The sequence below is a fragment of the Alternaria arbusti genome, assembly GCF_024043155.1.
Source record: "Alternaria arbusti strain BMP 1465 chromosome Unknown scaffold_5, whole genome shotgun sequence".
NCBI lineage: Eukaryota > Fungi > Ascomycota > Dothideomycetes > Pleosporales > Pleosporaceae > Alternaria > Alternaria arbusti.
The window spans coordinates 719,974-746,637 of NW_026249945.1; the positions used below are offsets into that span (position 1 = coordinate 719,974).

Here is a 26,664-nt window from a genome sequence, read left to right on the forward strand (position 1 = left end):
AGCCTGGATACATGGCGCTCTTCATGAAGCAGATCCACCTGGTGGCTCCAATCACCTTCACTCGGGACCCGTTGACAACGCCTGTTGCGTCCAGCACGCTTTGACTCATCCATTCGTAGTCGCCAGTGCTGCCACATTACAGGCTGGAGCAGAACTCTAGGTGAAGGAGCTATGCACTATGCGGTATGGCAGCAGTTTGCCTGGTAGGCGGCAAGGCCATCGATGGCCATGTAAAGATCCGGGGTTGCGTGTTCGCCCAAGAGCAAGAGCCTCACCATTCTCCTTTTGCTGTGCCTTTACCGTCTTCCGTACCTTTATATCACTCTCTTTAACAGTTTTCGCTGTCACTTGCTTTATGCCGTTTTCCTCGTTTTCTTTTTCCATCGTCACGTAATAGATTTCGGGCCCCGCGACACACCTCCACAATAGCATCAACAATAGCACAGCCACATAACGTCTCGGCTTCACAATCACTTCGACGCCGACATAAGCCATTGTTGGTCTCACCTTCGTTTAGTATCGAATACCCACCGACGGAAGACACCGACGGATAGCGCCAGCGATGAGCTCGACGAGGAGAGACGTATACGGCCAGCAGCCATCTCTCAAGCCATCATCGAGGTCGACATTCAATACCGCACACCAAACGGACTACGACTCACAGGTGGATCGAGAAGAACAAATATCGGTGCACTTCAACGATGAGTTTGACGGAAGCGCAAACCTAGACAGGTCAACGTGGGACACCGAGCCCCATGTTGAGTCGCAACGAAGAACGTCAAGACACAACTCGCGATCATTCGCAGGACGCGTTTCAAGGCAGAAGAGTCGGCGGCGAGAGCTTCTGGGAAGACCGGCGAAGCCTGGAATCACTGTCGATACGAGCTTTACAAGACATAGAGGCACCGAACCCCACCAGGTCTTCCCCCAAGGTGGAGAGAGAGGAAGCGGGTCTGTTCGCAGGTCGCCATGGTTTGGCTTAGGACGATCTTCGACCAGGAATAAGGGTTTGGGTATCACCAAGGGTACACCTCAACCGAACAGTACACATCGGAAGAAGCCCAGCGTCGACCGGAATGATCTAGACACAGCCATTTCGATGACACCCGGCGGCAAGTCGTGGCAAGAAATATCACCTTGGGATCGACGTATTCCAATCGGAATATCGGTGCCCACCGACAGCATCTCCGACTTCAGCACGCTGCAAGCCAACCGACCTCGCGCTGGCAGCGACGCTACTCTTGTGACACCAAGCATTATCATCACTCCCGCAGCAGTGAAGTCCGTTTGGTCTCCAGATACTCCCTTCACAGAATCCGATTATACGCCGAGCATTTACTCTCGTTATCAATCGACTTTTGCGAGCTCGAACGTTCCTCCGGTCCCAGCTCTGCCTGCTGGTATGTCACAGGTACCAGGCCCTAGTGCATCCAGAGACACACAAGGAGCGACTGGTCACGCCAGGAACGACACTTTGGATTCAGCAGGGACTGCCTTTGAAGAAGAGGACGATGACTCTAAAAGGAAGGATCGCATCATGTCTACCAGTACCGTCTTCGAAGAGGACGAAACACCTCTAAGAGAAAGAAACGTCGAGAACTCACTGGCTATTGACACTTCTATGGTGCCCACCCCACGACGATCACAAGGTTGGTGGAATGTCATCACAACGCCATTTGTTATGACACCGAAATCATCAACCTGGACCGAACGTGGTGGGGACCGAACACCTGATGTGCCGATGGTTCCTTTCCAATATGGTACCCGAAAGGCAGACGAATCGAACCCACTTCCAAACACATCCAACAACATGGCGGCCACAGGATCCAGTGCTCCAGTGCAGGAAGAATCGGAGAAAGCCGTAGCTTACTCGTCGCAAGAAGCATCTTCCGGTCCTCACCGTGTTACGTCGCCACTTTCTACTATGTCAGCCTCGCCAGTCGTTGCTACGGCCGCCATCGGAACCGTCTTGATGCCCCGTCAGGTCGAGGAGCCACGACAACAGATCAACGTCAACATTGAACTGCAAGATAGGCGACCGATGCCGGACAACTATTCCGTTCGGGCTAATTACCCACCACCTGCACAGAACTTGCACACGTCAGCGCCAGCACAACAAGTGAAGAGGGGAGTGTCTCCATCCGCGAATGCCAACAGTTCACAGCAGAGCTTGCCGGTATTTGCGCCGCCACCCAAGTTCGCCCAGAAGGCCTCACACTGGAGCTACGATAACGTCAGTCGTTCCAGCTCACAAGCGTCTTCACCTGATCTCAAATCACGAAAGAAGCATCGCAAAGTCTGCAACATGATGAGCCTTTGGCCGTTTGGGAAGAAAGGAATCCAAAAGAACCAGGATAGCACGAAGGAGAAGAAAAAGAAGCGAGGCATCTGCTTCTGGGGCTGTTGCTGTTGTCTGATCTTCCTCATACTATTGGCGATCATCATCCCTCTCATTGTGGTCCTCCTCAGGAAGGGCAACGACGACAAGCCCACGGCAACTCAGCCAAGCGCAGATGTTGGCAACCAGTGGCTGAACCTGACCGACTACCCTCCCATACCAACGGGTATCTTGACTGTTGCGCAACCCGAAGCTGTAGAGGAAGAAAGCGGCTGCGTTGCGCCTACGACGTTGTGGAGCTGTGCACTACCGAAAGAGCTTCAGCAGTCCGTTGAGCCTAACAAGCCCGACCAACCGAACTTCAAGATCGAAATCACGTTTGAGAATGGCAGTGCGGCTGAGTTGCCAAAGTCTCAACGAGCAAAGAGGGCGGCAAATGCAGTCTCCGCTGGTGCTTTCATCCGATCACTGCTACGTGCACGTGCTGCACCTTCGCCATCTCCTGCGCCTCCATCGACTGCTGACATGAGTTTTCTGGGACAGACCACTGACGGCAATTCTGCGCCGTTCGAGGGTGAGGAGACTGGCCTGTTCATCAGCATGCAAGATCCCACTGTCACCGCATCGCGACTGATGAAGCGTGCCGATGCGAGCGATCCGACAAACATCACCGCGGCGATCCCACCACCGATGTTGGCTTCTGACGGAACTGCCGCGCCTGCGAACTTGCTGCCTTTCCCATCTGCGCAGCCTCTACGACTGTACAATCGCGGAAAGGACAATGAGCACTACGGCTTCTACAACTACTTCGACCGCTCCATTTTCTTGAAGCAGATTAACGGCACCAACCGTGGTGGCAACCCTGCAGACGTCGACGGAGGGAGTGCAAAGGACGCCGCGAAACTGAGGTGTACGTACTCGCAGACACGCTTCCTGGTACAGATCTGGACACGCAGCAAAGAAAGCAAGCCACTGCTACAGAACTCGGCCTCAGGCGCATCAGACGTGTTCAAGCGGCCAGGCACCTTCCCTTACCCAGTCACTGTCACTATGGACCGTCACGGCGGCGACCCATCGAAAAAGAACCTTTATTGCTACGAAATGGAGGACGACGGCTCCATCAAAGACGAAGAGTCGAAAAAGTCGTTCCAGTTTGAAGACCGCGGGTTCGGAGGCAACCTTGTCAAGGGCACGCAGGGACAAGGAAGTGTCAGCGGACCCATCGACGGTGGGACTGGCGGCTGCCGATGCCAGTGGCAGAACTGGTTGAGTTAAGGGTCCACTCACTCGGGACCCCAGCATGAGTTTTCCTTTGTCGAACGAACACTTCCGGGTTGATGGAACTTGCATAGCGTTTGGCTTTTGCGCGTAGAGGATACTGCGCCTTTTCATGTCTCTCACTTTTGTTATCGAATTTGCAGCCTCTCTCGTCGGCGACCGGAGTAAGCTCGATTCTAATACTAACCCACTGGATGGCCTTCTTGTATAAAAATATCCTTAGCTTGGATCTCTAGTTAATACATATTGATATCAAATTTCAAACACCGAACAGTTCACTTCCACCGTGCATGGTCGCTAAGCCTAGCTGTAGCCGTAGTGTAAGTATGTGTTTGGTCCACATGCGGCTCGGCGAGCCATTTCGAGGGATTGTGGATACTGTGCAGTACCGTCGGATGGTACCGTGGCATCTCCGCTGACATCCTGGGCCATTCGTTTTGAGAGCTGAAATGCCGAGTATCATATGTGTGTATTGGGTGAAGGGAGAATGATTACGCTGGTGGTAGTGGCAAAGACATGATGCCGGTAGTTCCATGACAGGGTTGATATTGCATTCTCCTGCAGAATCGACGACAGGTTCATTATCCCGACTCTACTGCCGTGGCCGTTCGAGACGAATCCTCGGATATGAAAGTCGTTCCTTGTAGTCCCACTTCGGGAGTAAGCAACAGAGATTTCCTCGGATATGCGTCTGTCAGGCGGCAGCACGTACCCCAATACGTTCGGAGATAATAAGGGCAATGTCACTTGGCCAGCGTTATTGGAGTTGATAGGGACGTGGGAGGATGGCAGCGGAGGAAGTGTGGATACTCCGCAGAACTGACGAGGGTGCATGCGGCTAAGCGGTCTAGCAGCCCTGCACGGCCCAGATTCTCGGACCCCGCCATGTCCACTGATCTCGCCCACGTTCTCTGTGCGCCTTTCTTATTGGCTCTCCAGCGCCTCATCCTTTGAAGACCTTTCGTCGCCTCGTACGTGCAAAGTAGTGGCGACGCGGGTCAAAGTGCGTCAATGGCGCGGGCGGCCTGGGCAATTGATCTGTTGCCATGCCTCCTGATCGCAGGCTTGGTGGTGCTTGTCCAAGCCCGCAAAAGGCTTGTCCAAAACGTCATCGCTCCAGCAGCTATCACGAAGTAAACCTTGGTTACACCGGAAATCTGGGGACTGGGCGGATGTCCATGGCACAAAAAGGGTCTCTCAGAACGACAATCTCTAGCACTATGGGGCATAGAGCAAGGTACATAACAGTTACGCTCGCTCTCGGCCCAATTAGAGGCTGCTGCTTGAGCCGAAAAGGCTGGGATTTGCTGTCGCGTGAGCTCCTTCCGGACTGGGTGGGCCCTCCAAACTCGTAGCATACTCGCGTCCGTAACGTTATGCCCCCGCCGGAAGCGACGGTCTCTACACTAGAATTTTCTTCCCATCCGTGGTCCCTTATATAGCCTGGTAGCATCGGCGTCTTGCGAAATGCTCAACTTTGTTCACCCAAGTTCGCGCTCTCTCTGCGCCCCTGCCTCTTCTCTGCCTCCCGGCTGAACGCGTGGGACCCTCTGACCCTCAGTTCTTACGTACTGCGACCCCCAAGAACAAAAAAGCGCACTGCCACCACGTGAAGGCGCGTATTCATCATCAATCAGCGCATACACACTCCCGGCACTCGGTTTCGTCATCGGACCGTCCGGCTAGTACTAGGATCTGGCAGCGTGCTGAATCGCAGATCCCATCCACCACTCAGGAGCCACCCACGTCGAACGTGGTACTGCTCTGCATTGTACGTGGGACTACTCGCGCTACAGACACCACCGGGTGATCGGTATCCCTGTGGGACAATTAGCATTCTTGCATTACAACCAAAGCGCATATAAGCTTCACTAGGACCCGCGCTTCCGGGCAACGCTTTCACCAGCCATCCCCACCATCAGCATACAACAACGAGATCGCCTCGATCCTCGTGAACTTGCTGCAATGCCGGACCTTCGCGATCCTACGCCACCTTCCCTCCGGGATTACGGTATCGCTGCACCCCATGGACCCAACATGACTGGCGAGCACCAAGCAACTCAGGACATTGACATCCGGAATGACATGAGCGAAAATGAATCGAGCGTATTCCACGCCCTGTTGCACCCGGACGACCTCTACAATGCCAACGGCACCTACTGGGCAGATCTGCCCCTGGGGCAACGGGTCAAGTTCATCGGCCAAGTCGACAAAGCTGAAGCGAAAGCCGAAGCGAGCTACTTCTGGGATATGTTCAAGAAGGACCCGCTTGCGCCTATGGGTCACTACTTCCGAACATGTGTGATCCCCGGTGCTGGTCTTGGTCTCGAGGGGTGAGTTCTACGATACTGTAGCTTAGATCATTACTAACAAGAATTTAGATACGTGCTCTTCTCTATTGGTAACGTCAGGCCTCTCTTCCAGGCTGCTTTCCCAGAATGCTGGAATGATCACGAAATCTGTGACAAGACCTGGCTCCAGGCTGTCGACTACCTAGAGATCTGTGGTATCATTGTCGGTCAGATCCTCGTTGGTATTATTGGTGACTGGCTCGGTCGTCGCTTTGGTCTCATCCAGGACGCCGTCATCATGTTTGTCGGTCTTCTCATGCTCACCGCCGCCTGGGGTGTTACCCAGAACGGATGGGTCATCTGCTATGTCTGGGCTCTCTTCTTCTACGGTATCGGTGTCGGAGGCGAATACCCGATGACTGCAACTGCTGGTATGGAGAACGCCGTTGGCTCTGGTAAGGTGTCCACCAAGGACGACCGTCTTCACCGTGGTAGGAAAGTCACTAGTGCTTTCCTGATGCAAGGTTGGGGACAGTTCTTCAACCAGGTCATTTTGATCATCTTGCTCCTCATCTTCCACGGTGGATCATCGCCCCCGTACTCGAAAACCTTGGCTCAGTGGACCTACCGCGTGTCCTTCGCCATCCCCGCTGTCGGCACACTCTGGCTCGTCTACTTCCGTTACTATAAGATGAAGTCCGCCTCAAAACAGCTCGCGCTGTCAAAGAAGAAGTCCAACGTCACCGGCTACGACGTCCAGTCTTTGAAGCTCACCTTCACGTATTTCGGGCCCCGTGTCCTAGCTACTGCGGGAGCTTGGTTCGCCAACGATGTTTTCTTCTACGGTAACAAGCTCTTCCAGAACCAGTTCATCGACATCATTACGCCTGGCAACAAGTCCGTCATGACCGGCTGGTTGTACAACTTGATCAACGTCGGTGTATCGCTATGTGGCTACTACCTCGCTTCCCTGCTCATCGACAACAAGTTGTACGGCCGCAAATGGATGATGATCGTCGGTTTCCTGGCTGACTTCGTCCTCTTCATGATTCCCGGTTTCGCCTTCGAATACTTCACCAAACCCGAGAACATTCACGGTTTCCAGGCCATGTACTTCTTGTCCTCCTTCTTCAACCAGTTCGGACCCAACAGTGTTACTTTCCTCGTCGCTGCCGAGGTCTTCCCCACACCGGTCCGCGCCACTGCCCACGGATTCAGCGCTGCGTGCGGTAAGGCGGGTGCCCTGCTCGCTGCCGTCCTGTACAACTACATCGACACCCAGACCAAGTTCTACTTTGTCCCCTGGTTCGGTCTCGTCGGTGCTCTCCTTACTCTGCTTTTCCTCCCAGACACCACTGGCCTGGATCTCAAGGAGCAGGAGCGTCGCTGGGCTTACATTCGCGCCGGCAAGGAGCACGACTACCACGGTATTGCCGTCCACTGGAAGCATATGTCCTGGTGGGAGCGTTTCCGCGGCCAGCACAAGGACTACGATGCCAAGCTCGACTACGAGCAGAAGATCGCTGAGATGCGCACAGATTGGCTCGAACGCCAGCAACACAAGTTCTCTGAGAAGAACGGCTGGGAAGGTGTTGAGGCGGACGAGGACGATCACACCGACGTGCATAACTACTTCAAGCGCACCACACCTGGCTCATCGCACGGCCCTGAGCCCATGATGGCGCCCAAGACGGTGTCGGAAAGTGACTCGGCGGATGAGATTACGCGGGAGAAGCAGCTCTAGTGGAGCTACGAATTCGAAGTTTCGTTGTAGATCCGATGGATAAAATGTTGATTATTAGCGTTATCGTTCTTTTTAGCATTACAAAGGCGTTTCTATCGTCTTGCGCTCGACGCAGAGGTTGTACCATGATACATATAATGAAGATCGTTATGACAAGTATGTTCTTGGACCCATCCAGACCGTTTTCATTCCCGGCTTGAGTTGTTGAGTTTGATGAGGAGAGCGGCGCGGCAAAAGCAATCATTGACAGAATCTCGGTGCATTGTTGAACTCGATCAGAAGTAATATAAACGCGCCCGGCTAAGCTTCTCTGATACACGACGTGCAGTCGTGACCGATGTTGAGCATGCATTCATAAAGTTGTGCACGCACAGCAGTCGCTTGGACAGAAAACCTCTGTTCGGCTGTTCGACCCAGCCAACAAGACAGCCACCGGCGCCTAGCCCCGGGCGCAACCCAAACAACAGCCTCTGGTTTCACGAGCGACACCTCGGGATGACACAGCAGATAGGCGGACGGACACCTGCAGTTGGCGGCGCACATGAAGAAACTTTACCGCAAACCTTCACAGGTTTCGGTACACGCTTGGTTTCAGCGGTCAGCCATGGTGGCAGGACGGTGGTAATTGGAAAAAAGGCAGGCTGGGTGGTAGCCCGGGCAACTATCACCCACCCGCTTTTTCTCCACGATGCGCGCGGCGGTTTGGCGGTGACAGCTGCCTGAACTTCGGGTCGCCGGCGCTACACCGGTGTACAGTTGGCAGGCTTGGGAACCGCAGCAACAAGGCTGGGTGTCTGGTGTCAGTCGTGTCTTGTGCAGATGTCTACGACATTGGGACCTGCGCAAGTGCAGCATGTCAAATGCAAGTCGTAGCGTCGGACCTGACGTGTGGACAGGGTGAAGGGAATCTTCCCGAAAGCTTTCGCGGCTTTTTCGCCGAACAATCTGCAGGCGCAAGATTTGCAGGCACTCTCCTTCAGTGTGCTTCCATGGCCGTCTTTCCGTAGTTGCGCCGGCGCACCCAGCCTCACCATGTTGTTGCGACGAGATGGAGAATACGTCAAACACGAGATGGGAAGGAGAGCATATGACGACGTCATGATCTCCTTCTCCTTGAATCCTTATCACGTATTACGGCAGCGGCAAGCAATCGTCGTTGCGAAACGAGATTACGAGCGTGGTCCTTGCATGCTGGTGAAAAGTCCGGAGATGGGGGGACTGGGGTGTTTCTGGCCGTGCGCTTCATTCCCTTTAGCCTTTTGCTCGCATTTGCCGGTGAATGCGTCGACATGTAGGTACAGATTGCACGTTGTTTGTTTCAATATATTGTGTTTGCAAGGGGTTTCAATCGAGGTTCTTGGGGTTTCCTTGGGCCATGGAACAGACGGTTTAGTGTTGGTGGCAAATGTTCCTTACTTAGAAGCAAGCTGCAAGGGACGGGGATGGATCATCAGGAGAGGGAAGGAGAGGACCGAAGTGCTGGCAGCATTGATCGATTGATTGATTGCGCGTTAGCGACCAGAGCGAAAACAAGGGCAAGGGACACGCGTCACCGCACCCACGATCACGGGATTCAACAAAACCGATGCAGCTGCCGAGCATGGCTATGAGCAATCCCAGGCACCTGTTGCTAAGGATAGTAAAAACGAAGCAGAATCGCAGGCCAGCAGACGAAACACGATCAGACAGCGGTGCGTAGGCAAACTGCTGCCAACAATAACCGTGAGGGACGCATAGGGCCGCCAGCTGTACCGGGCAACGATCTGCATGCGTTATGGACGGGCTTGAGGCGATCGAATGGTGACGGACCTGCCCCTGGCACTATGGTTGCTAGTCGCACGGCCACTGGCGGGAGGCGTTTGCTGGCGTCGCGATAAGGTGCGCACAAGCGAGTTGCAGTGGAGAGATGTTGCGTGGCACTGCGAAACGGCCCTCTTCTGAAGTCAAACTCTTTCGCCTGCTTGCGCGTTGGCGATGGCTGGTATGGCTGGCGGTCTGGGAGAGGGGAGAAAGCTGGTTACACGTCGAAGTTGGCGGTAGTCAGCGACATGGAAGCTCCCAGGCAATCAAAACGAAGCAATTCGGCCGCTTTCACCAGCATGACAAGCTCTCTCGCAGGGGACTAGCCTCGCCCAACGGTTCGAGTGGGCCAACTTGGATAAAATTCTTGGAACGATGCTTGTCCGTCTGCCAATCGCGGACTCGCCTCGTGTCTGTGCGCCGGGGCTGGGTTGTTCTACTCTTGTCGAAACACACGGGCGCAAAGCCTCTCCAATTACTCTGCCTACCACGTCCATGGGCGCACAGGGCACTTTTGGGTACGGTGGGTCCGCCCGACCCCATTGCGACACAACAGCCGCAAGTCTTGCGTGTGTGTTGCCCTGCGGCTCCAGGCGAATAAATAGATAGGCCGTTTGCTGCCTCCCTTTCTCTTCTTCATCCACTCACTCCAACGCACAAACAGATTCCACCCGCTTCAACTCTCCAATCTACGAGTCGATCACTACACAGTCGCTATCTTCAAGTAACTACTACCAACCCACATCATCAACATGCGTTTCTCCATCGCCTCCGTTGCCATCATGGCTGGTGCCGTCGCCGCTGTTCCTCAGTACGAGGTCCAGCCCATCTCCCAGATCTCCGACGGTCAGATCCAGGCTCCTCCTGCCACCAGCGTCGCTATCCCCGCTGTCCCCATGCCCTCCGGCTCCATGGTCTCTGAGATCCCCGCTGTCCCCATGCCTTCCGGCTCCATGGTCCCCTCTGGTGACATGACCTCCACTGGTAAGTTTCTCTGCGACTCTACTCATTTCATCATGATACTAACAACACCAGTCGCCGTCACTGAGACTGCTTCCGTCACCTCGGTCGTCGTTGTCCCCACCGCCACTCCCGTCGTCCCTGGTGGCTCCATGTCCGTCCCCATGGGCTCCAACACCACCATGGTCACCGGTACCGGCTCCATGAGCGCTACTGCCTCCACCCCCGCCTCTGAGGAGACCTCTTCCGGCGTCGCTGGCAGCGCTACCGAGAGCGGCGGTATCCCCGAGTCCACCGGTGCTGCCGCTGGCAACATGGTCTCCTTCGGTGGCCTTGTCCTCGCCATCGGTGCCGCCATCGTCGCATAAGCGCCTCACCACCCTTTCTTTCCCCTTCTTCACGATATACCACCAACTCAGTCACGATTGGGTTGCATGTTTGTTTAAAAGCAACACGGAGTAACAACACATTTCCAAGCATTAATGGCGGGGATTTTTAATTCGGGGAACATTAAGGTCGGGGTTAGGGGTTACGAATGATTCTTCTTCTCATGTATCCTACTAATGCGACAATGTTCCAACGGGGATGCATACACATGGCTTGACATGTATAGATAGTTAATTCAACTGAGATATCAGTCGCCGAGAGGTGGCCTGAACCAAACTTTACTCCCTTCACCTGTGAATGCTCTTGAACAATGCTCTATCTTCATGAAGTGTAGTTCAGAAGAGTTTTCCTGGCTACCCTGTTTGACACATGTGAAAGCTCTCGACATATGCAGCTCAGCGCAAAGGAAAGTGGTACCTGGAACCGACCGCGCCAACGCATGCAAGATAATCGCCGACCTTCCAGCTGCCCCTGCCTCGGTCAACCCGCAAGACGCGCCCTACCTCCTCTCTTTGCGCGACCACACGACTACACCTACTCACTCTTCCTGCTGCTGCCTCCGACAGCGACGTACATCCCTTATCGCGCGTCCTCCCCTCAGCGCAATACGAGAAAGACAGCGGGCGCGCGGGCGACCCCGAGCCAACGAGCTGCCCCCAGCGCATTAGCTCCACACCACTAGCCAAAACGCTACGTGGGCAAGCTTTGCAGCTAGAAAACGATGAAAATGGCACTTGGCAGGTTGGCTGAACTAGCACCGGTCAAGTGCAGTGTGCGTCTCAACCAATTTTATCATCCTGGAGCAGAGCTAAAGGGCGGAGTTTGGAATTGTCGTGTGGTAGTGTTGGTGTATATGTTTTGGCCCTGTCTGGATCGGTGGTTTGGCTGGAATGGTAGGGAGCTAGAGGTGTCCCCACATGTTCATGCTTGGATGACGGGTGAGGGAGTTCTACGGCGCCTTGTTCCGACGAATGAACGTTTGCACATGTGAGAGCTCTTATGCTATCGGAATAAATGTGTGGGAGTTGGTCGGGAAGTTGCTTAAGTGATGTGAATATTCCGGGTATCATTCTAGCTATACATGCATCGACTACCTTGCCTCTATAACCTGCGTCAACAACTGTCCAAACACGTTAAACCCTTCGTCCGCAGTGAAAATGCGTTTGGGTATCTCAAGCTCTACTTCCGGCTCCTTCTTCAGATCACGGTCAAGTTCGACATCGAGCAGCGCTGTGTAAGAGTGGTCCAAAAAGTCTTCCAGGTTGTACGCTCGCTTTGTGAATTGCTCCGAGATTATCTTTGCCAACGTCGCAACGTTGGGGTGGTAATGCGACTGTAGTGCCTCTAGCTCCCAGACACTGCTGTCAATGGCGTTTGTGAGGAGAGGGTCCAGCTCCTCCATGTCGAACGGGTCGTCCATGCCTTCCCCTTCCAGCTCTTTTTGCAGAGCCGGGTCCCGGATCTCGCGGTGCATCATGAAAGTGCAAGCTGGATGTCTCTTGAACATGTTGTAGACCCAGGGTATTACGACTACGACACCCGCGGGCGGGCCGTGAAGAGCTAATCGCGAGAGACGCTTGATGAAACTGGCGACGAGGTTGGCGGGTAAATGGGACGAAGACATGAAGGTGTCTAGTAGGCGGAAGAAACGCGATCGGTGTTTGGAGTGGAGGAGGCCTTCGTCGAGGAGGGAGTACAGCTTGAGGTAGAATGACGGGTAATCGAGGTTCTTCTCTGAGATCAGGTAGTAGATTCCGGACAGTGCTAATAATGAGGTTGCGCCGCCCACGTTGTAGGAGTCTGTCAAGAAGTCTGACAAGATTTCAGGCTGCTGAAACCACGGCGCGATCTGGTGAGAGAAGTTGTGCAGGATAGACTTGCGCTGCTCTTTGGAGAGACCTGTGCGCATCGTGGCTAACCATGCTGCCTGTGCCTTTTCCTTGTATGCTTGGAGGGACGGTATCGGGCTCTTTCCTTGCACTTGTACGTAGAAGTTCTGGATGTCGGTCTTTGATTTGGGGACTTCGGTGAGTGTGAACAGGAGGGATAGGCTGTTCGCAGCTACGAGTTGGCGCGTCGTAATGTCGAGTTCGCTGTCCAGTACATCCCTGGGCGTGTTAGTGGGAGTCATGAGGCCTAGGATGTGTATATACTTACTTGATGCTCTGGAAGGTCTGGTATCGGACATCGTCGAACTGCTTAAGGTACTTCTCTGCAAACTCCTCGCGATTCAGATCGTCTAGCGGGAGACATAGCAGCACCCGAATCAGTCTCGGCAGCGGCCCGTTCTTAATCTTGTAGTCCTTCTGCGACTTCGCCTCCTCCTTGACCAATCGCAGAACCAGTGTCAGGGCCACAGACTGCTTCGGGGGGTGCTCGCTGCCGAGGAAGTCGTCGATGAGAATGTCGGAAAGTTCTCGGTAGCGCTCTTTCAGCCACGAGACAATGACACCCTCTGCCTCGCTCATACCCTTGCTCTTCACCATGTCGCCTGTCACGAGTAGGCGTGAAAAGACTCGGCAGAGGGCCACGGCGGCGAGGATTGGTCCCTCATTCTCGGCGTCTGGCTGTCTCGCTCGCTGCAACAGAGTTGCAATGTTGTTGTAGTGTTTTCGCGATTCGAGGATTTGTGCTTCGAGCTGTACAATTTCCGACTGGATGTCTTCGCCGTCGTCGCTGGGGGATTTGCGCCGGCTCTTCGATTTGGATTCGCCGCGCTCTGGTTTGCTCGGGTCCCTCTTCCTCTTGACACCAGACGTGCTGGCCGACTTTGCACCCGACATGTTTTCCTGCGACTGATTTCTTGGCGTGGAGTTGAATTGCTCGCGGGCGCAAAAAAAGTTGGCGATGTCGAAAAGTGAGGGCGGGCCGGGCGAAGTTCGGCTAGCGCAAGGGCATCGGCGCTTGGCTCAGAGTTCACGCAGCATCACGAAAAGCTAGCTCTCGACGACGACCAGCACCCCAAACTCCCCACGCCCATCAGACAGCCATGGCCTCACGTCTTGCAAGGAGCGCGGTCGGTGAGTAGCACCTGCCCGATGATTCTGCGATGCCATTGACCCCGTGCTCACCCCAACAGGCGCCGCCCGTCTCCGCCCATCACTCCCTCTCCGCGCCCTGCCCTCCATCGCCGTCCAGGCCCGCTACAACTCCAACCTGCCCCAGGAGGACCCCAAGAAGAAGGCCCAGACCGTCCTCGACTCGATACCCGTCCCCGGCAACAGCCCCCTCACCAAGGCCGCCGTCCTCTCCGCCGGCGCCGGTCTCAGTGTCGCCGCTATCAGCAACGAGCTCTACGTCGTCAACGAGGAGTCGATTGTCGCCCTCTCGCTCCTGACCATCTTCTGGGCCGTTGCCAAGTACGCCGGACCTGCCTGGGGAGAGTATGCGCAACAGCAGGCCGACAAGATCTCCGGCATCTTGAACGCTGCCCGCCAGGACCACACCACCGCTGTCAAGCAGCGCATCGAGAGCGTCCAGGACCTCGGCGGTGTCATTGACATCACCAAGACCCTCTTCGAGGTTTCCAAGGTGCGACGCGACGGCAGAGGACATGCGAGGACCGAACACTGACAACCCCACAGGAGACCGCCCAGCTCGAGGCCCAGGCTTTCGAGCTTGAGCAGAAGACTGCCATCGCCGCCGAGGCCAAGTCCGTCCTCGACTCGTGGGTCCGCTACGAGGGCCAGGTCAAGCAGAGGCAGCAGAAGGAGCTCGCCGAGTCCATCATCGCCAAGATTGAGAAGGAGCTCGAGAACCCCAAGACCCTCAAGCAGATCCTTGACCAGAGCGTCACTGACATTGAGAGTATGTGGCATTGTATTTCAAACGTGCGGCATGAGCTAACAAGTAACAGGGATCGTCCAGAAGGCATAAGTGTCCTATAGCATCCACCAGTCAAGTCATCCAATGTTATATAAATCTGTGCAATAGTCAGGCTCGTTCAATATAGAGTACCTCAGGCTTGGGAAAAGGCCGAAATATTTCGTTCTGTCTCCTGAATACAAGTGTCTTTTCTGCCGTATCTTTCTGTTCGGTCTTGGACAAGGGGGACATTGGCCATCTGGAAACCCCCACTAACGTCTAGTATCGCCACTCGACACCACCATCAGCCCACTAACGATACACAAAGCCCTGCGTAGAGCCCACTTTCGCATCTGCGTAGAGACGCATGTAAGCATCGACGCCGTCTACACAATCAACTTTAGCGCTCTCTTGGCCCGCTGTATTTTCCCCCTTGGTGGAGCGGTGATGGTCTTTTTCGCGGTCCTCCACTTCTTCTCTACATCTGCATAGCGATCCTTGCCTTCCCAATCCCCCACAACACTGTCTCTCGTACCAATGCACGCATCAAAATGCTCCAAGCCGGGTGCCAGCTCAAGCACCTCTCGGTATTGCCCCGGATCCCAATACGGCTTTCCGGATGGTAAGGGGTCCATGGGAAAGTAATCGTAACCACCCATGTCAGATATGGTCAAGCTCCTCAAACTTCCATGAAGACTCTGCAACATGAAGCGTAGATATCTCGTTAGGGTCTCGTTGTCTTCGTACGCGAAGTCAAGGGTGTGGAGAGATTTGATCGAAGCTAGAAACCTTGTTATGATAGACATAGTGTCAACGCCGGCGTTGAGCCAGTCTCCACCCCTGTATGGGCGATATTGTCTCCTGATCATGAAGTTCGTCGTACTAATGTGAAATCTGAGGTATTTGATATTGATGGCGCGGTTGGTGAGGGAGGCGATGAATTGAGGCGACGTGCCGTTGGGGAGATCTAAGCGTTCCAGGCGTTCCCAGGACGTTGTGCGCGCCCACAAGTTGCAGTTTTGCTCTGTCAACGCAAACTCGCCCTGCCTCAAGGCCAACTCCAAGAGCGCAGGAAACTGATCGCCGGACTGGAAGTCGAAATGGAACATGCCGTAGTTGACGTATTCCTGTTGTTTGTGACAAGCTGCTTTACTGTCAAACCTCATAACAAAGAGAAGTAGGAGGGTTATAAGGAGTACTTCCTACATTGTTACAACATCATCTTAATATAACAAGTTTTCAACAATTCCCATTCTTCAAATTGCGCACGTTGGATAGATCCATCCACGTCGATAGTAGAGAGACGCAGAACTTGGAGGCCAGTTGACACAGTGTTTTTGATATATTCAAGTTCACTCAAGGAGTGTCCGGTCTGCTCAGGTACGGTTCCGTAAATTTCCGCATCGAGAGTGTAAAGTTGGGGAGACGAAAGCAGACTGTGGTCCAGAGGATGGAATCTGCGATTTTTCAGAATCCAGTGCAGATGCGCCGAGGGATGCAATTCGTAAAACAAGCTGAGCAGGGCTGGCGGAAGCTCGCAGTTCATACGCCAGGTAAGGTCTTGTAAGTTACTGACGCTCCTCAGGATAGTCTCCAGCAAGGGCAAAATCTCGAGCTTGAACTTGTCTTCATCCTTGAAAGGACCTAGTTTCAGATGCCTGATATATTCTCCAGTTTTTCCATTTCTGTCCCTGAGCCTCTCTAACATCGGCGATGACAGACTCGGCCCGAGGAGGGTGCGATCATGGATAGTAAAGTTGCGGAAGAACAAGTATTGAGACTCATTACGACATGCTTTAGAGACGAGACGAAAGTTGAAGAAGGCTTCCTGATTAGTGTCGTAAACCTGACAGGTGTGGTCAGAAGACGGAAACGAAGTGAAGCATTTGCTCAGGTACCCACGTCTTCTAGTACAATAAGGAGTATCGCTAGAGGCATGCGGAGTAGATGGCAGATAGACTTTGCAGTCATCTTGCCTGGTGGTCGCTTCGTGCGGCGAAGAGGGGACATTTTGGTGAAGAGAGAGCAAGGAGGGAAGACAGAATGCCGCCTGCCTTTCTTCCATGTTGATCATGGATATATGAAGCTATCAGACCAACAGGGCGCAGCAGCGTATTCATCCGTCCCTATACTCAGATTAGGCAGTACTGAACCTCTCTGAGCACGTAAAGGTCAGACCGCATCTTGCGAGGCTGAGCGAGCTACATGCCACGTTTGCCTCCCATCCGCGGCTCATCTGTATGTGCTTGCGTTTTTTACTTGCAGAGCGATATGAGTCGCATATCTGGTGGAACTACAGCAAGTCTTACTTGTATCGTGCTAATAAATTCAGATAACCTGCTTGCTTGGATGTCGTTGTAGTGATGTCGCAGGGCAGGAAGGTTCGGGCGCTGCCCCCCGGGGCCGCTTCCCACATCACACGAGTGATGATTGGGCGGCCACCGACACCCCAGCCGACTATCCATTCTGCTGCGCTTCCTGCCACTTCAACCCTTCTCCATCACTGCCACCCATCAGACAGGGTCAGTGTTTCTGCCTATCTGTTTTCGGCTGTATTAATATAACTATTTCACTATACGGCAGTGATATATGTGACAGGAGTAGCGCATATCTGACAATGAAAGTGGCGTGAGTGACCGAACGAGGCTGTCCCCAGGCAGCCAAATATCGAGAAACTCCCCTGCAAGTACTCAAAGTGACTGGCCGTTCAAAGAACGGGTTTCTACTTTGATAATCTGCCAAATTATAGAATAAGCGGTCAAACGAACTCTAGTTCTACACTATCACTGTAGCCGTTACCCACTCTCCATCATCGGCTCTATACGACCCGACAAACCGGCCACTGTCCTTCTAATCATACGTCTAACCGTCAGATCTAGTAGCCATGACAATCTGTTTCGGCGTCTGGAGGGCGTCGCCTCGTCAGCGCAAGCTGGCTCAAATCATGGCGAATCCCCGACACTCTGCCCCTTATTATCGAGGCCCTTCGCCAGCAGTTACTTACCAGAAGAATGGACTGGTGCAGATGGATCTCACTCCAGAGCATTTGCTTTCCAAGTAAGTACTATCTCCAAGGTTACGTCAGACGCTAATTTACTAGGACCCAACACAATGCGTCGACGAATCTCCTCTTGTTACCTGCGGAGATTCGTAACATGATATTTCAGGAAGTTCTAGGCGGCTTCCAGATATCAATGAACGTCCCCGGACTTGATATTTGGCAAAATAGTGGTGATGACTACAAGCCTGGAGAACTGCGAAAGCTCGCGTTTGTGCTGCCATACGTATGCCGCCAGATCTATACCGAGACCGCTGTCTTACCTTACGCACTCAACACGTTCGTCGTGAGCTGCCGTTCCCACCGCGATGCCTTTGCAGGAAACCGCAATCAAGCCCAGCTAGAAGCCATACAAACTATCCAAGTTAATAACCCCTTCCTTTTTGATTCCGTCAACGGAACGGGGTTTGGGGGCTGCTCACGGTACGCACGAGGATGTAGTTGCCCGTTCGGCTGGAAATCCTACCGTTCTCATTCCCCACCACCGTTAGCCATGCCGTTCACGCTCCTATTCCCGAACTTGCGGCGAATTTGGATTGAAGTTGACGTCACTGAAACTGGTTCCGACCTCAATTTCGTCAAGTTGTTGGCGCAACATGCTGGCTTCAATGATTGGAAGGATTATGTGACGATGCGGGAGCGTGGTGTCCTTGAGGTCGTCGAGGTTGTTGACCCTATCGAGATCGATGACCAGTAGCTCCTGATTCAGTTTCGGCGGAGCGCGTCTATCAAGATGCTACCAACCGTATTGGCCCGAGGTGGGGGTTGTCGTCATCCGTCGGATCTTTGTAAGAGCGTCCAAATTCAGGAAGCTTTGGTATGGTGGGATGACTCACACTAGAATCAAAGATGTTATCAATCTCGTTTTCACAGAGTATCTAGTGCGCATTTGTAATCAAACAATTCATTCAAAGTGCCACATGACAATAATCGTCAAGCTCGTATAGTCTGCCAAACAAGATGATACATTCACTGACATTGTCTCTTACCAATTTCGAGAATGCACGAAGAGAGACGCTACGAAAGTTTCTTACATTTATCGTGAGCTGGTAGCACAGTGAATGAGACTTTCCGTTCCCAGATGTGTATGGCTCTTGACTATCTGCGCTAATCCTGGTCCGACCAGTCGCGTGTTTGTCGCACAGACCCTTCCCACCTTCTCAGACTCCCAACTACCGCGATCATGGATCCGACATTGAGCGCGCGTCCCGATGATGCCCTACCGAATCCAGGAAATAGTCCCGAATATCTGCGCCCTCGGTAAGGAACAGAACTACCAATGTAGCAAGATTTTACTGACGAAACAAAGTACACAATCCAACGCGCGTACACGTCTTCTCGCTCTGCCTGCAGAGGTTCGCGAAAATATTTACAATTTTACCCTCGTTAGCAGCAATGAGGTCACCGTCGACAAGAAATGCGTCAGGTTCGACAAGGCACCAGCCCCCCACGTCCTCGCCTTACTGAGGACCTGTCGACAAATCTACATTGAATCGCGTCTGGTGTTTTACTCCGGAAATAATTTCAAATTTCCCTACGAAGTCTTCCTGCGCTGCTACCGGTCCAAGAACTGCATGCTATCGCGCGAACAACTGGAAACTATCCAGAGCGTTGTCTTCGGCCAGGCACGGCTTTACTACTGGTCCGGAACAGAGTGGGATTATCCCTGGATGGCGGGTAGGAAGATCTTTCCGAACTTAAAGAAGGCTGTGTTGCGGGGTCTTGATCCAAAGCAAATCTTAGAGCGTGATACTGTGGTGGGAGGGAGTGTCACTTGGGTGAAATACCTTGACATCCAGAAGGGCATCAAGTTTGAGGTCATCATCGAAGATCATTCATAGGCTGGGTAGCTGGCGAACTAATCAGGTTATCAATATCCAGGATGAGGGATGCGATGAGCTTTTCTGTGATGGAGATGGATTGGTGGGATCGATAGCATGTAGTCAGCGGGTAGGATTCCGGCGATGTTTTACATTGCTGGTCTAGCTCAGGCAACGCACCTGTTCTCAGCATTTCGCACCTCACAGAAGCCATAGCACAAGCCAACAGTCAATGAGCACAGTTGGTCGTCTTACAACAAGTCGCCGTGTATAAGAACAAATGCTAGATTGAGGGGTATGTAACACCAAGACTCGCATGCTCCGACAGCAGCAGCAAATATCAACACCATACAGTACCGTGCGCAAACCAGATACATGCCCCAAACATACAGGAAGAAGGTTGACACACACACACAAGGGAAAAGCGACTGCCAGATACAAATGCCCGCAAGACATGAGAAGACCATAAGGGGAGAAATTGTCGAATCGGGTCAAAGGGAGCCCAGAGCTCCAAGTAATGCATGCTTTCGCTGCTATGCTATGCTGAACTGAACAATCGGCCGTCGTTTTGGAAGATGTAAAGGTGGTAGTTTTTGGTGGTTGGGTATACGGGAAAGGGGGTTCGTCGTGAGGAAGGTCGTGACAAGAAGGAGGGTATCGATGGAAAGGAAGTGGGCGAGTCGAGCGGCGAAGGCTATGGCCACCAGTTCATCCTCTTGTAGCTCTCAATGACCTCTTCGACCTTTTCTTTGGTGATCTTCTCTACGTTGTATCTGGTGGTTTGTTAGTATATCGCCGGCTTGATATTTTATGTGAATAGTAGTCTTACTTGAAGCCTGTCTCCTTCTCGAACAGACTCCCGTCCATGCTCAGATCTGCATCTTTCAGCAGCTCCTTCTCCATGTACGGTGTCAGCGGTGTCGATTGGCTGATGCCAGCTTTTTGTTGCAGTTCTGCCCAGGGGTCTAGCGTCTCGTCGTTGACTTCGTCGACGACATGGTCGAGGTTCAATCGTGCAAAGGCTGAGATGAGTGTGCCGTGGAAGCCGGTTTCGATGTTGAAGATCTTACCCATGAGCTGGGCAGTGTCTTTTTGGGCTAAATGTCATGTCAGTACTGCAGTAGATAGGATAACGTGGTGTGGAGAGGCCTTACAGTGATTCGCATGATCCACAATGTTGAAGGTGGGTGCCGGTCTGCGTCCTGCGGGCCCCTTCATGTACCACTCGACACCATGCCACAGCGCTCTCGTAGAATCCTCAATGTGCACCAGGTTCGTCTTCAGGTCTTCTTTCCACAGGAAGCGCATCTCCTTTCCTTTGCTCTGGTATACCCTCGCCATGCAAAGTGCCGTGCTCAGGTATTTGCTTGTGTACGGCCCGTAGACGTGTGCCATCCTCATCACTATCAGGTTCAAGCCTTCGATCTTGGCCAGGTCCTCCTCAGCCTTGAGTTTCCATTTCGCGAGATTCGACCAGGGTTTCGGCTTGTCTGACTCTTTGCTGGGTGCGCTGTCGGGCTTGTAGACCATGCCGGTGCTGACTTCGAGGAAGCATTTGACCTTGCGTTTTGCGGCTTCGCGGCCAATGGCCATGGACAGGCCGTAGGAGCGGAGCTCGTAGACCTTCTCGTCTTGGGCGAAGCGGGTCTCGCCGCCGCAGTTGAAGACATAGTCGAATTCGGCGCCGCCTTCACGGTCGAATATTCGCGGGAGGGATTCTGTAGGGTTCGAATTAGCCTCGAACGTCTTGTTGTAGACATCCCTTGGACCCAGAGACACGGTCAGGGGTACGCACTCTCCTGCGCCGCATCCGCCTGTATGAATCGCTCTCTTGAGCACGCCTCCTTGAATTCAGGTGCAAGCCATGCCAGCTCCGGGAGATGTTTGTCGACGATGCGAATCTGCGAGGCGAGGTTGTTGTCGTGGATGTACTTGGCGAGGTGTCGCCCGGTGTAGCCTAATGCACATGGTCAGCCCTCGTGGCATGCTTGGGTTGTGCCCAGCGCGAGCCTTACCCAACCCTCCTATTATCAGCACCGAAGGCTTTTCTGAAGCCATTTCTGGGGTCGCGTATGTTCGTGATCTGCGTCTCCTGTGCGCGCAAGAAGAGATCGCTAGGGGATTCTGAAGGGCGCAGTGGGCGGATGGTGTCTGCTAAGGCCAAAGTCGGGGGTGGAGATTTGAGCGGTGCGGATCGCGCTCAGACCGTCTTTGCGAGGAACCAACTGGCGAGGGACAATATCACGGCTGCTATAAGCGAAGCGTCTTGCTGCGATCGTCTGTCTTGCTCACGTTGGAAGAAAGATAACACGCGGCGTTCGTGATCGCGGGCGTCGAGCTGGAACGAGAGGGACTAACCACGAAGAGAGATACTCCAAGTAGGATACCGCGGCACCACAACGATGTCATATAACTCAGGCCCAATATGCGCGACTCATTGACCTGCAGGAGGGGGGCAGTCAGGCCGATATTTAAATGTGCACACCCAAGCCCGGCGATAATTCTCTTCGCAAGAGGCCACGCCCATCACTGAGGCTCAAAAAACCAACTATGGCCGCCAGTAGCAGTCATGGTCGGGCACTTGTGGCTGATCCAATGCACACCATAGTGGTCCGCTCCGCAAGCAAGTCGACCGAGATTATGTGGGCTTCGTATGTAGCGAGCCCGCGACAATTGTATTGAAGGCGCCCGCCGCCACCCGCCACGTTATGCAACTTGGGCACGAGCACGCATTGCGATCCGCTCCACCGTATCCCCTCATATTCACAGCATGACGTTTGCTGTTCCTATCTCCTGGATACATAGCGGTTGTCGCGGGAGATGTACAAGAAGCGGGCGGTGAACGACGGCGCGCTCCCGCAGTGCTGGACCTTGTCTCGAGCTTCAATACTTTGGGCGCATGACAGCCCGACAGTGGGGGTGAACTCCCCCTGAGTTCGCACCAACAGAGCTATCGGGCAATCCCTGACTGACGTAGCCATCTATCCATGGGCGTTCTCCGACGTTGTGTACAATGTGTAAGCCACATTCGCCATCCTTCAACGAGCGATTACCGAATAAAAAGCAAACAAGTGCGGAGCCGCGAGGTCTGTCGCTAAATCGCCTTCCCCTTTACAGACACGATGCTGGGGTTGTCCTTCTAGCTTAACGTCTAGCCTGCATAAAACCCTCGCTTCGTAACAAGTTCAGATGACTTCTACTAGGCTAGGCACCGTGACAAGAAATTCGGCTCGTAGCATTGCCGATATGTATTCAATATTATGGCCATTGAGTCAAGTAAGACCTCGTAGCGGCCGATTCAGACGGCACGAATGCCGTCAGATGTTGCTGTGATTCCGCGGAATGGTGACTACTCATCAGCCCAACGCCCTCGTCGGCGACTTAACATTTATTGTCAAGCCAAGAGACGGCGCCTCCAACATACACAGTTCGTACCGGCGTTGTGTCATGCAGCTCCGGGCTCCGAGGGCCTGTCGGCGCCGGGTACCGTAGCACACGGCGTGCGAATCTAGAGATCTCTTCGATCTGTACCTCCTATCAATAAATGTAACGCAGGTACCTAGGCCGTATCATTGGCTGCGACGCACTTTCTTACACCGCTCTATGCCACTCATCGTGATTGTGCGACCCGGCCGACATGCAGTTTGCATCCAGAGCAGGTTGTGTGACGGTGCAATTCAAGACAGACAGGCATGCATGCACAACCTCGGAGTCGAACAGCAGTTCATGCATAGAATGTCACTAAGGATGGTGATCGTCCCGCACTTGCATATGCATCAGTAATCCTTTTCAGCTGAGTCTCTATTTGATATATTGCTGTAGATGACTGGCTAGATCGCAGAGCTACTATGAATATCTTAAAGCTAGGCAGTGGACTCCCTGAAGTAAAATGAGATCGCAAAGTCATATCGCATGCTCGCCGAACCGTACCACCCATGCCCTTTCATACGGAAATAGTACTAAATGCCATCGTGCTTTTCTTCGCCGTATGTCGCCCAGTCAGTCTCACCCTATGATGCTGTGTGCACCCGATGCAAATCTAAGAAGATGTCCGAAGACAAGGAAACCCCGCCTTGCATGCATGCTTCGCTCTAAAACTCCCAGGTCTCGTCGACTGACTTGATGGCCCAGTCGAACTTCTCGCGGAGCGTCTTGGAAAAGAACTTCTCAATGGGTACGTCGAACTTCTTGGAGAAGACCACCGTGAGACGAGGGTCGATGTAGTTCTAGTTGCGGTTAGTCAGAGATCATGCAAGATGGCCGGGAAGTGACTTACGATTTTGGACGTGCCAAGGGCAACCTCCTTGTTGCCCTCCTTGTCCTCCATCTGGATCTTCATGTTCTCAATGCGCTGGTTGAGCTTGTCGATGTTACCCTCAAGCTTGTCGACTGTTGGACCCTTGCCCTCAGCCTCGACCTTGCCAGTCTTGTTTTCCTTCTTGTACTTGGCGGCCAGCTCATTTACCTTCTCCATACGCTCCTCGAGCTCCTTAGGCTTCATCTCCTTCTCGCCGTCGGCCTTGAGCTTCTCGTTCTCCTTCTCGAACTTCTTGGTGATCTTTTGTCGCATCTCTTCGATCTCTGCCTCCTGGTGCTGTTTGACCCACTCCATGTCGAGATCTTCGGGTCGCTCAAAGTACTCAGCACCCTTCTTCTTCTTGATCTTCGGATCCACGTCGATCATCATCATCTTGGTCCTCCAGACCTGATAACGAAGACCATTAATCTTACAGAAGTTAGCATAGTAAAACAGCGGAATGTGCGACGAAAACATACCCTCTCGTTCATCTTCTCGATGGAGGTTGCGTGACTCGCAGCGACAGTACGCTTGTGGTTACACAGGATGGCAACTTCACGATTGGCATCGTTGTAAGCCTTCACCTTCTCCTGGACTGTGCCAGTAGCCTTCATCTCCTTGAGCAGCCGAGCCATTGTGTACGAGGCGTTGTAGGTACGGAATACTTTTGCGGTGAGACCAGGCATGTAGCTTGTCAGATGCTTGTTGAGACCCGACGTGGTCAGTCGATCGAAAATGTCATCGCCTGTAGTCTTGGGCTCCTTCTTGAACAGCTTCAGGTTCTTGAAGACTTGCGGATCGACCTTGACCTCGTCGTAGAACCGAATACTGTCTTTACCCAAGAAGTCAAAGATGACAGTCTCCGGCGGCTTCAGAGTGATATGCTGAAACTTGAGCGAGCAGCAACCGACGGTATCAGCCTCATCCTCTCCCTTCTCGTTACCAGCACGGAGGGCGAACTGATCAATGAGGTAGATGGCGGTAGCGCGTTGACGATCAGCCATCATCTTAGAATTGAGATCTTTGCGGTAGTCTTTGCGGATGCGGTCGATGTGCTTCTTGAGCTCTCGCGCCTTCTCGAACTTCTTGAAATCGCTCTGGCCCTTGATGTCGGAGTTGGCAGCGAGCATGACGTACTTGTAAGCACTGTTGATGTTTTCTTGCCACATAGCCAGCCATGTGCCTTCGTGATCGTGCTTGACCGCCTTCCATTTGTGACCCGCGGGTGGCTCAGGGACTTTGGCATTCTCACCAATGTTGATGGTGATTTGCTCGGGCATAACGCGCTCCTTTACGCGACCGGTCTTGGGATGCTCACCACGACCACGGAAAAGACCGGGGGGTTCAACGCGGAAGTTGCCGACCTTTTGCTTGCGACCGTCCCACAGGCAGTACATGTACTGAGCCTCAGCAGCCTCCTTCTCAGCCTTGAGCGCTTTCTTCTCGGCTTGCGAGAGAGCCTTCTTCTTAGCGCGCTCCGCGTCGAACCATTCGAAGATGGGCTTGAAGTCGCACTTCTCAAACTTCTTGATCTTGACTGTGTTTCCGTCTTTGTCCTTGCCGTGTCCAGTCTTATCCAGAACCTTAGTAAAGTCCTCGAAGAAGTTTTTGTTGAAGGTAGGGTTCTCGACGTTGTGGGTGGAGTTCAGCATGCTCCCGTAGAAAGTAGCTACCTCCTCGGCATCCTTGTGCAGGGTAACAGGTACACCATCGTACACCAGTTTGACGTGTTTGGGAAGCGGCTCGTACTCGGGAGGAAAGACAACACCGGCGTGTTCCAGCGTGTCCCACTTCTTGGTGCCATCACTCTTGCCTGGGTCCTCCCACCAGCGGTACTCTTCCTCCTCGTTCTCAGCCTCCTCGTCCTGCTCAGTCTCCTCTTTCTTGACTTTGCCCTTGCCCTTCTTGACAGGTGCGGCGGCGGCAGGCTTCGCTTTGGTGGCTTTCTTCGGGGCGGCCTTCTTGGCGAGCGGCGCGTCAGAATCGGACTCTTCCTTCTTGACTCCGTTTGTCTTCTTGGCGGGCGCCTTCTTCTTCGCAAGAGGAATGTCGTCGTCGCTGTCGCTTTCTACCTTTTGCTTGCGCTTCGGGGCGGCCTTCTCCTTGCTGCGCATGGCCTTGGCCTCCTTTGCAGCGGCCTTCTCGATAGACTCCTTCTTCTTAGTGAGCTTCGTGGCGAGAGGCACGTCGGAGTCGGCAGACTCTCCGATTTGTTCGGCGCTGGCTTTGGGGAGCACCCTGGCCTTGAGAGGCACATCGCTGAGTTCTGAATCGGAGTCGTCCTGGGTGGGTTTCGCTTGCTGTGAGGTTCGCCGCCGCTTGCTCTGCTGAAAAGTTAGTCCAGCTTTACGCGCGTGAATTTCATCAAGGGCGACCTACCAGAGGCTTGTCGTCATCCTCAGAGCTACTGGCGTCCTTGTACGATTTGCTGTTTGTGACGCTGCTGCGCGACTTGCGCTTTCCGTTGGCGCCGTTGGTCTCGGGCGCATCGATATCCATCTTGTCGTCGTCGGCGACTGGACCCATACGGATTGAGATGCCGGGCTCGACGTGACCGTTGGAAGGGACTTGGGCGTCCATTTTTCTGTCTTCTTCTTTGGTGATCTGTTCGTTGGACTTTGCTGTTGGAAAAGTTTCGTTAGCCATTTTGCGTCTTTAGTGGAGGCGCACTGGTTGCGCTACGTTGGGTAAGGTAGCGAGGGAGGAGGTTGGTAATAGTTGGGAGGTGAGAGGGTGGAATTTGACAAGGGCGATCGGGGCGCGTGAGAGGGAGATAGCCGTGGCGCGTGGAGATAGCGCAGATTGCCGGGCGCACTCACCTTGGTTCTTTCCTCTCACAAGAGGAGTGTCGTCGTCTGAAGAGGACATGGTGGAAGAGACAGGCGCG

General features: G+C 53.5%; 9 protein-coding genes across 9 annotated transcripts; 5 read left to right on the forward strand and 4 right to left on the reverse strand.

Moving 5' to 3' along the window:
• Positions 1-562: 562 nt before the first annotated feature.
• J4E86_004755 (uncharacterized protein) lies at positions 563-3,613 on the forward strand (the record flags this gene model as incomplete). Its single annotated transcript, XM_051445292.1, has 1 exon — positions 563-3,613. The coding sequence occupies one exon, from the start codon at positions 563-565 to the stop codon at positions 3,611-3,613; it is 3,051 nt and encodes a 1,016-aa protein (XP_051303389.1).
• A 1,968-nt stretch (positions 3,614-5,581) lies between these two features.
• Positions 5,582-7,651, forward strand: J4E86_004756 (uncharacterized protein; the record flags this gene model as incomplete). Its single annotated transcript, XM_051445293.1, has 2 exons — positions 5,582-5,949; positions 5,998-7,651. The coding sequence occupies 2 exons, from the start codon at positions 5,582-5,584 to the stop codon at positions 7,649-7,651; spliced, it is 2,022 nt and encodes a 673-aa protein (XP_051303390.1).
• Positions 7,652-10,203: 2,552 nt separating this feature from the next.
• On the forward strand, positions 10,204-10,779 carry J4E86_004757 (uncharacterized protein; the record flags this gene model as incomplete). The annotated part of the gene is made up of 2 exons (XM_051445294.1): positions 10,204-10,435; positions 10,487-10,779. The coding sequence occupies 2 exons, from the start codon at positions 10,204-10,206 to the stop codon at positions 10,777-10,779; spliced, it is 525 nt and encodes a 174-aa protein (XP_051303391.1).
• A 1,109-nt stretch (positions 10,780-11,888) lies between these two features.
• Positions 11,889-13,581, reverse strand: J4E86_004758 (uncharacterized protein; the record flags this gene model as incomplete). Its single annotated transcript, XM_051445295.1, has 2 exons — positions 11,889-12,906; positions 12,956-13,581. The coding sequence occupies 2 exons, from the start codon at positions 13,579-13,581 to the stop codon at positions 11,889-11,891; spliced, it is 1,644 nt and encodes a 547-aa protein (XP_051303392.1).
• A 206-nt stretch (positions 13,582-13,787) lies between these two features.
• ATP3 (atp3 gamma subunit of the F1 sector of mitochondrial F1F0 ATP synthase) lies at positions 13,788-14,674 on the forward strand (the record flags this gene model as incomplete). The annotated part of the gene is made up of 4 exons (XM_051445296.1): positions 13,788-13,818; positions 13,878-14,329; positions 14,383-14,605; positions 14,655-14,674. 4 exons carry the CDS (start codon positions 13,788-13,790, stop codon positions 14,672-14,674), a joined length of 726 nt encoding a protein of 241 aa, XP_051303393.1.
• Positions 14,675-14,988: 314 nt separating this feature from the next.
• J4E86_004760 (uncharacterized protein) lies at positions 14,989-15,768 on the reverse strand (the record flags this gene model as incomplete). Its single annotated transcript, XM_051445297.1, has 1 exon — positions 14,989-15,768. One exon carries the CDS (start codon positions 15,766-15,768, stop codon positions 14,989-14,991), a length of 780 nt encoding a protein of 259 aa, XP_051303394.1.
• Positions 15,769-18,843: 3,075 nt separating this feature from the next.
• J4E86_004761 (uncharacterized protein) lies at positions 18,844-19,501 on the forward strand (the record flags this gene model as incomplete). Its single annotated transcript, XM_051445298.1, has 2 exons — positions 18,844-18,920; positions 18,970-19,501. The coding sequence occupies 2 exons, from the start codon at positions 18,844-18,846 to the stop codon at positions 19,499-19,501; spliced, it is 609 nt and encodes a 202-aa protein (XP_051303395.1).
• Positions 19,502-20,174: 673 nt separating this feature from the next.
• J4E86_004762 (uncharacterized protein) lies at positions 20,175-21,538 on the reverse strand (the record flags this gene model as incomplete). The annotated part of the gene is made up of 5 exons (XM_051445299.1): positions 20,175-20,253; positions 20,310-20,577; positions 20,635-21,198; positions 21,276-21,437; positions 21,496-21,538. 5 exons carry the CDS (start codon positions 21,536-21,538, stop codon positions 20,175-20,177), a joined length of 1,116 nt encoding a protein of 371 aa, XP_051303396.1.
• A 2,033-nt stretch (positions 21,539-23,571) lies between these two features.
• Positions 23,572-26,645, reverse strand: J4E86_004763 (uncharacterized protein; the record flags this gene model as incomplete). Its single annotated transcript, XM_051445300.1, has 5 exons — positions 23,572-23,706; positions 23,757-24,206; positions 24,257-26,101; positions 26,157-26,398; positions 26,597-26,645. 5 exons carry the CDS (start codon positions 26,643-26,645, stop codon positions 23,572-23,574), a joined length of 2,721 nt encoding a protein of 906 aa, XP_051303397.1.
• Between the last annotated feature and the right edge of the window lie 19 nt (positions 26,646-26,664).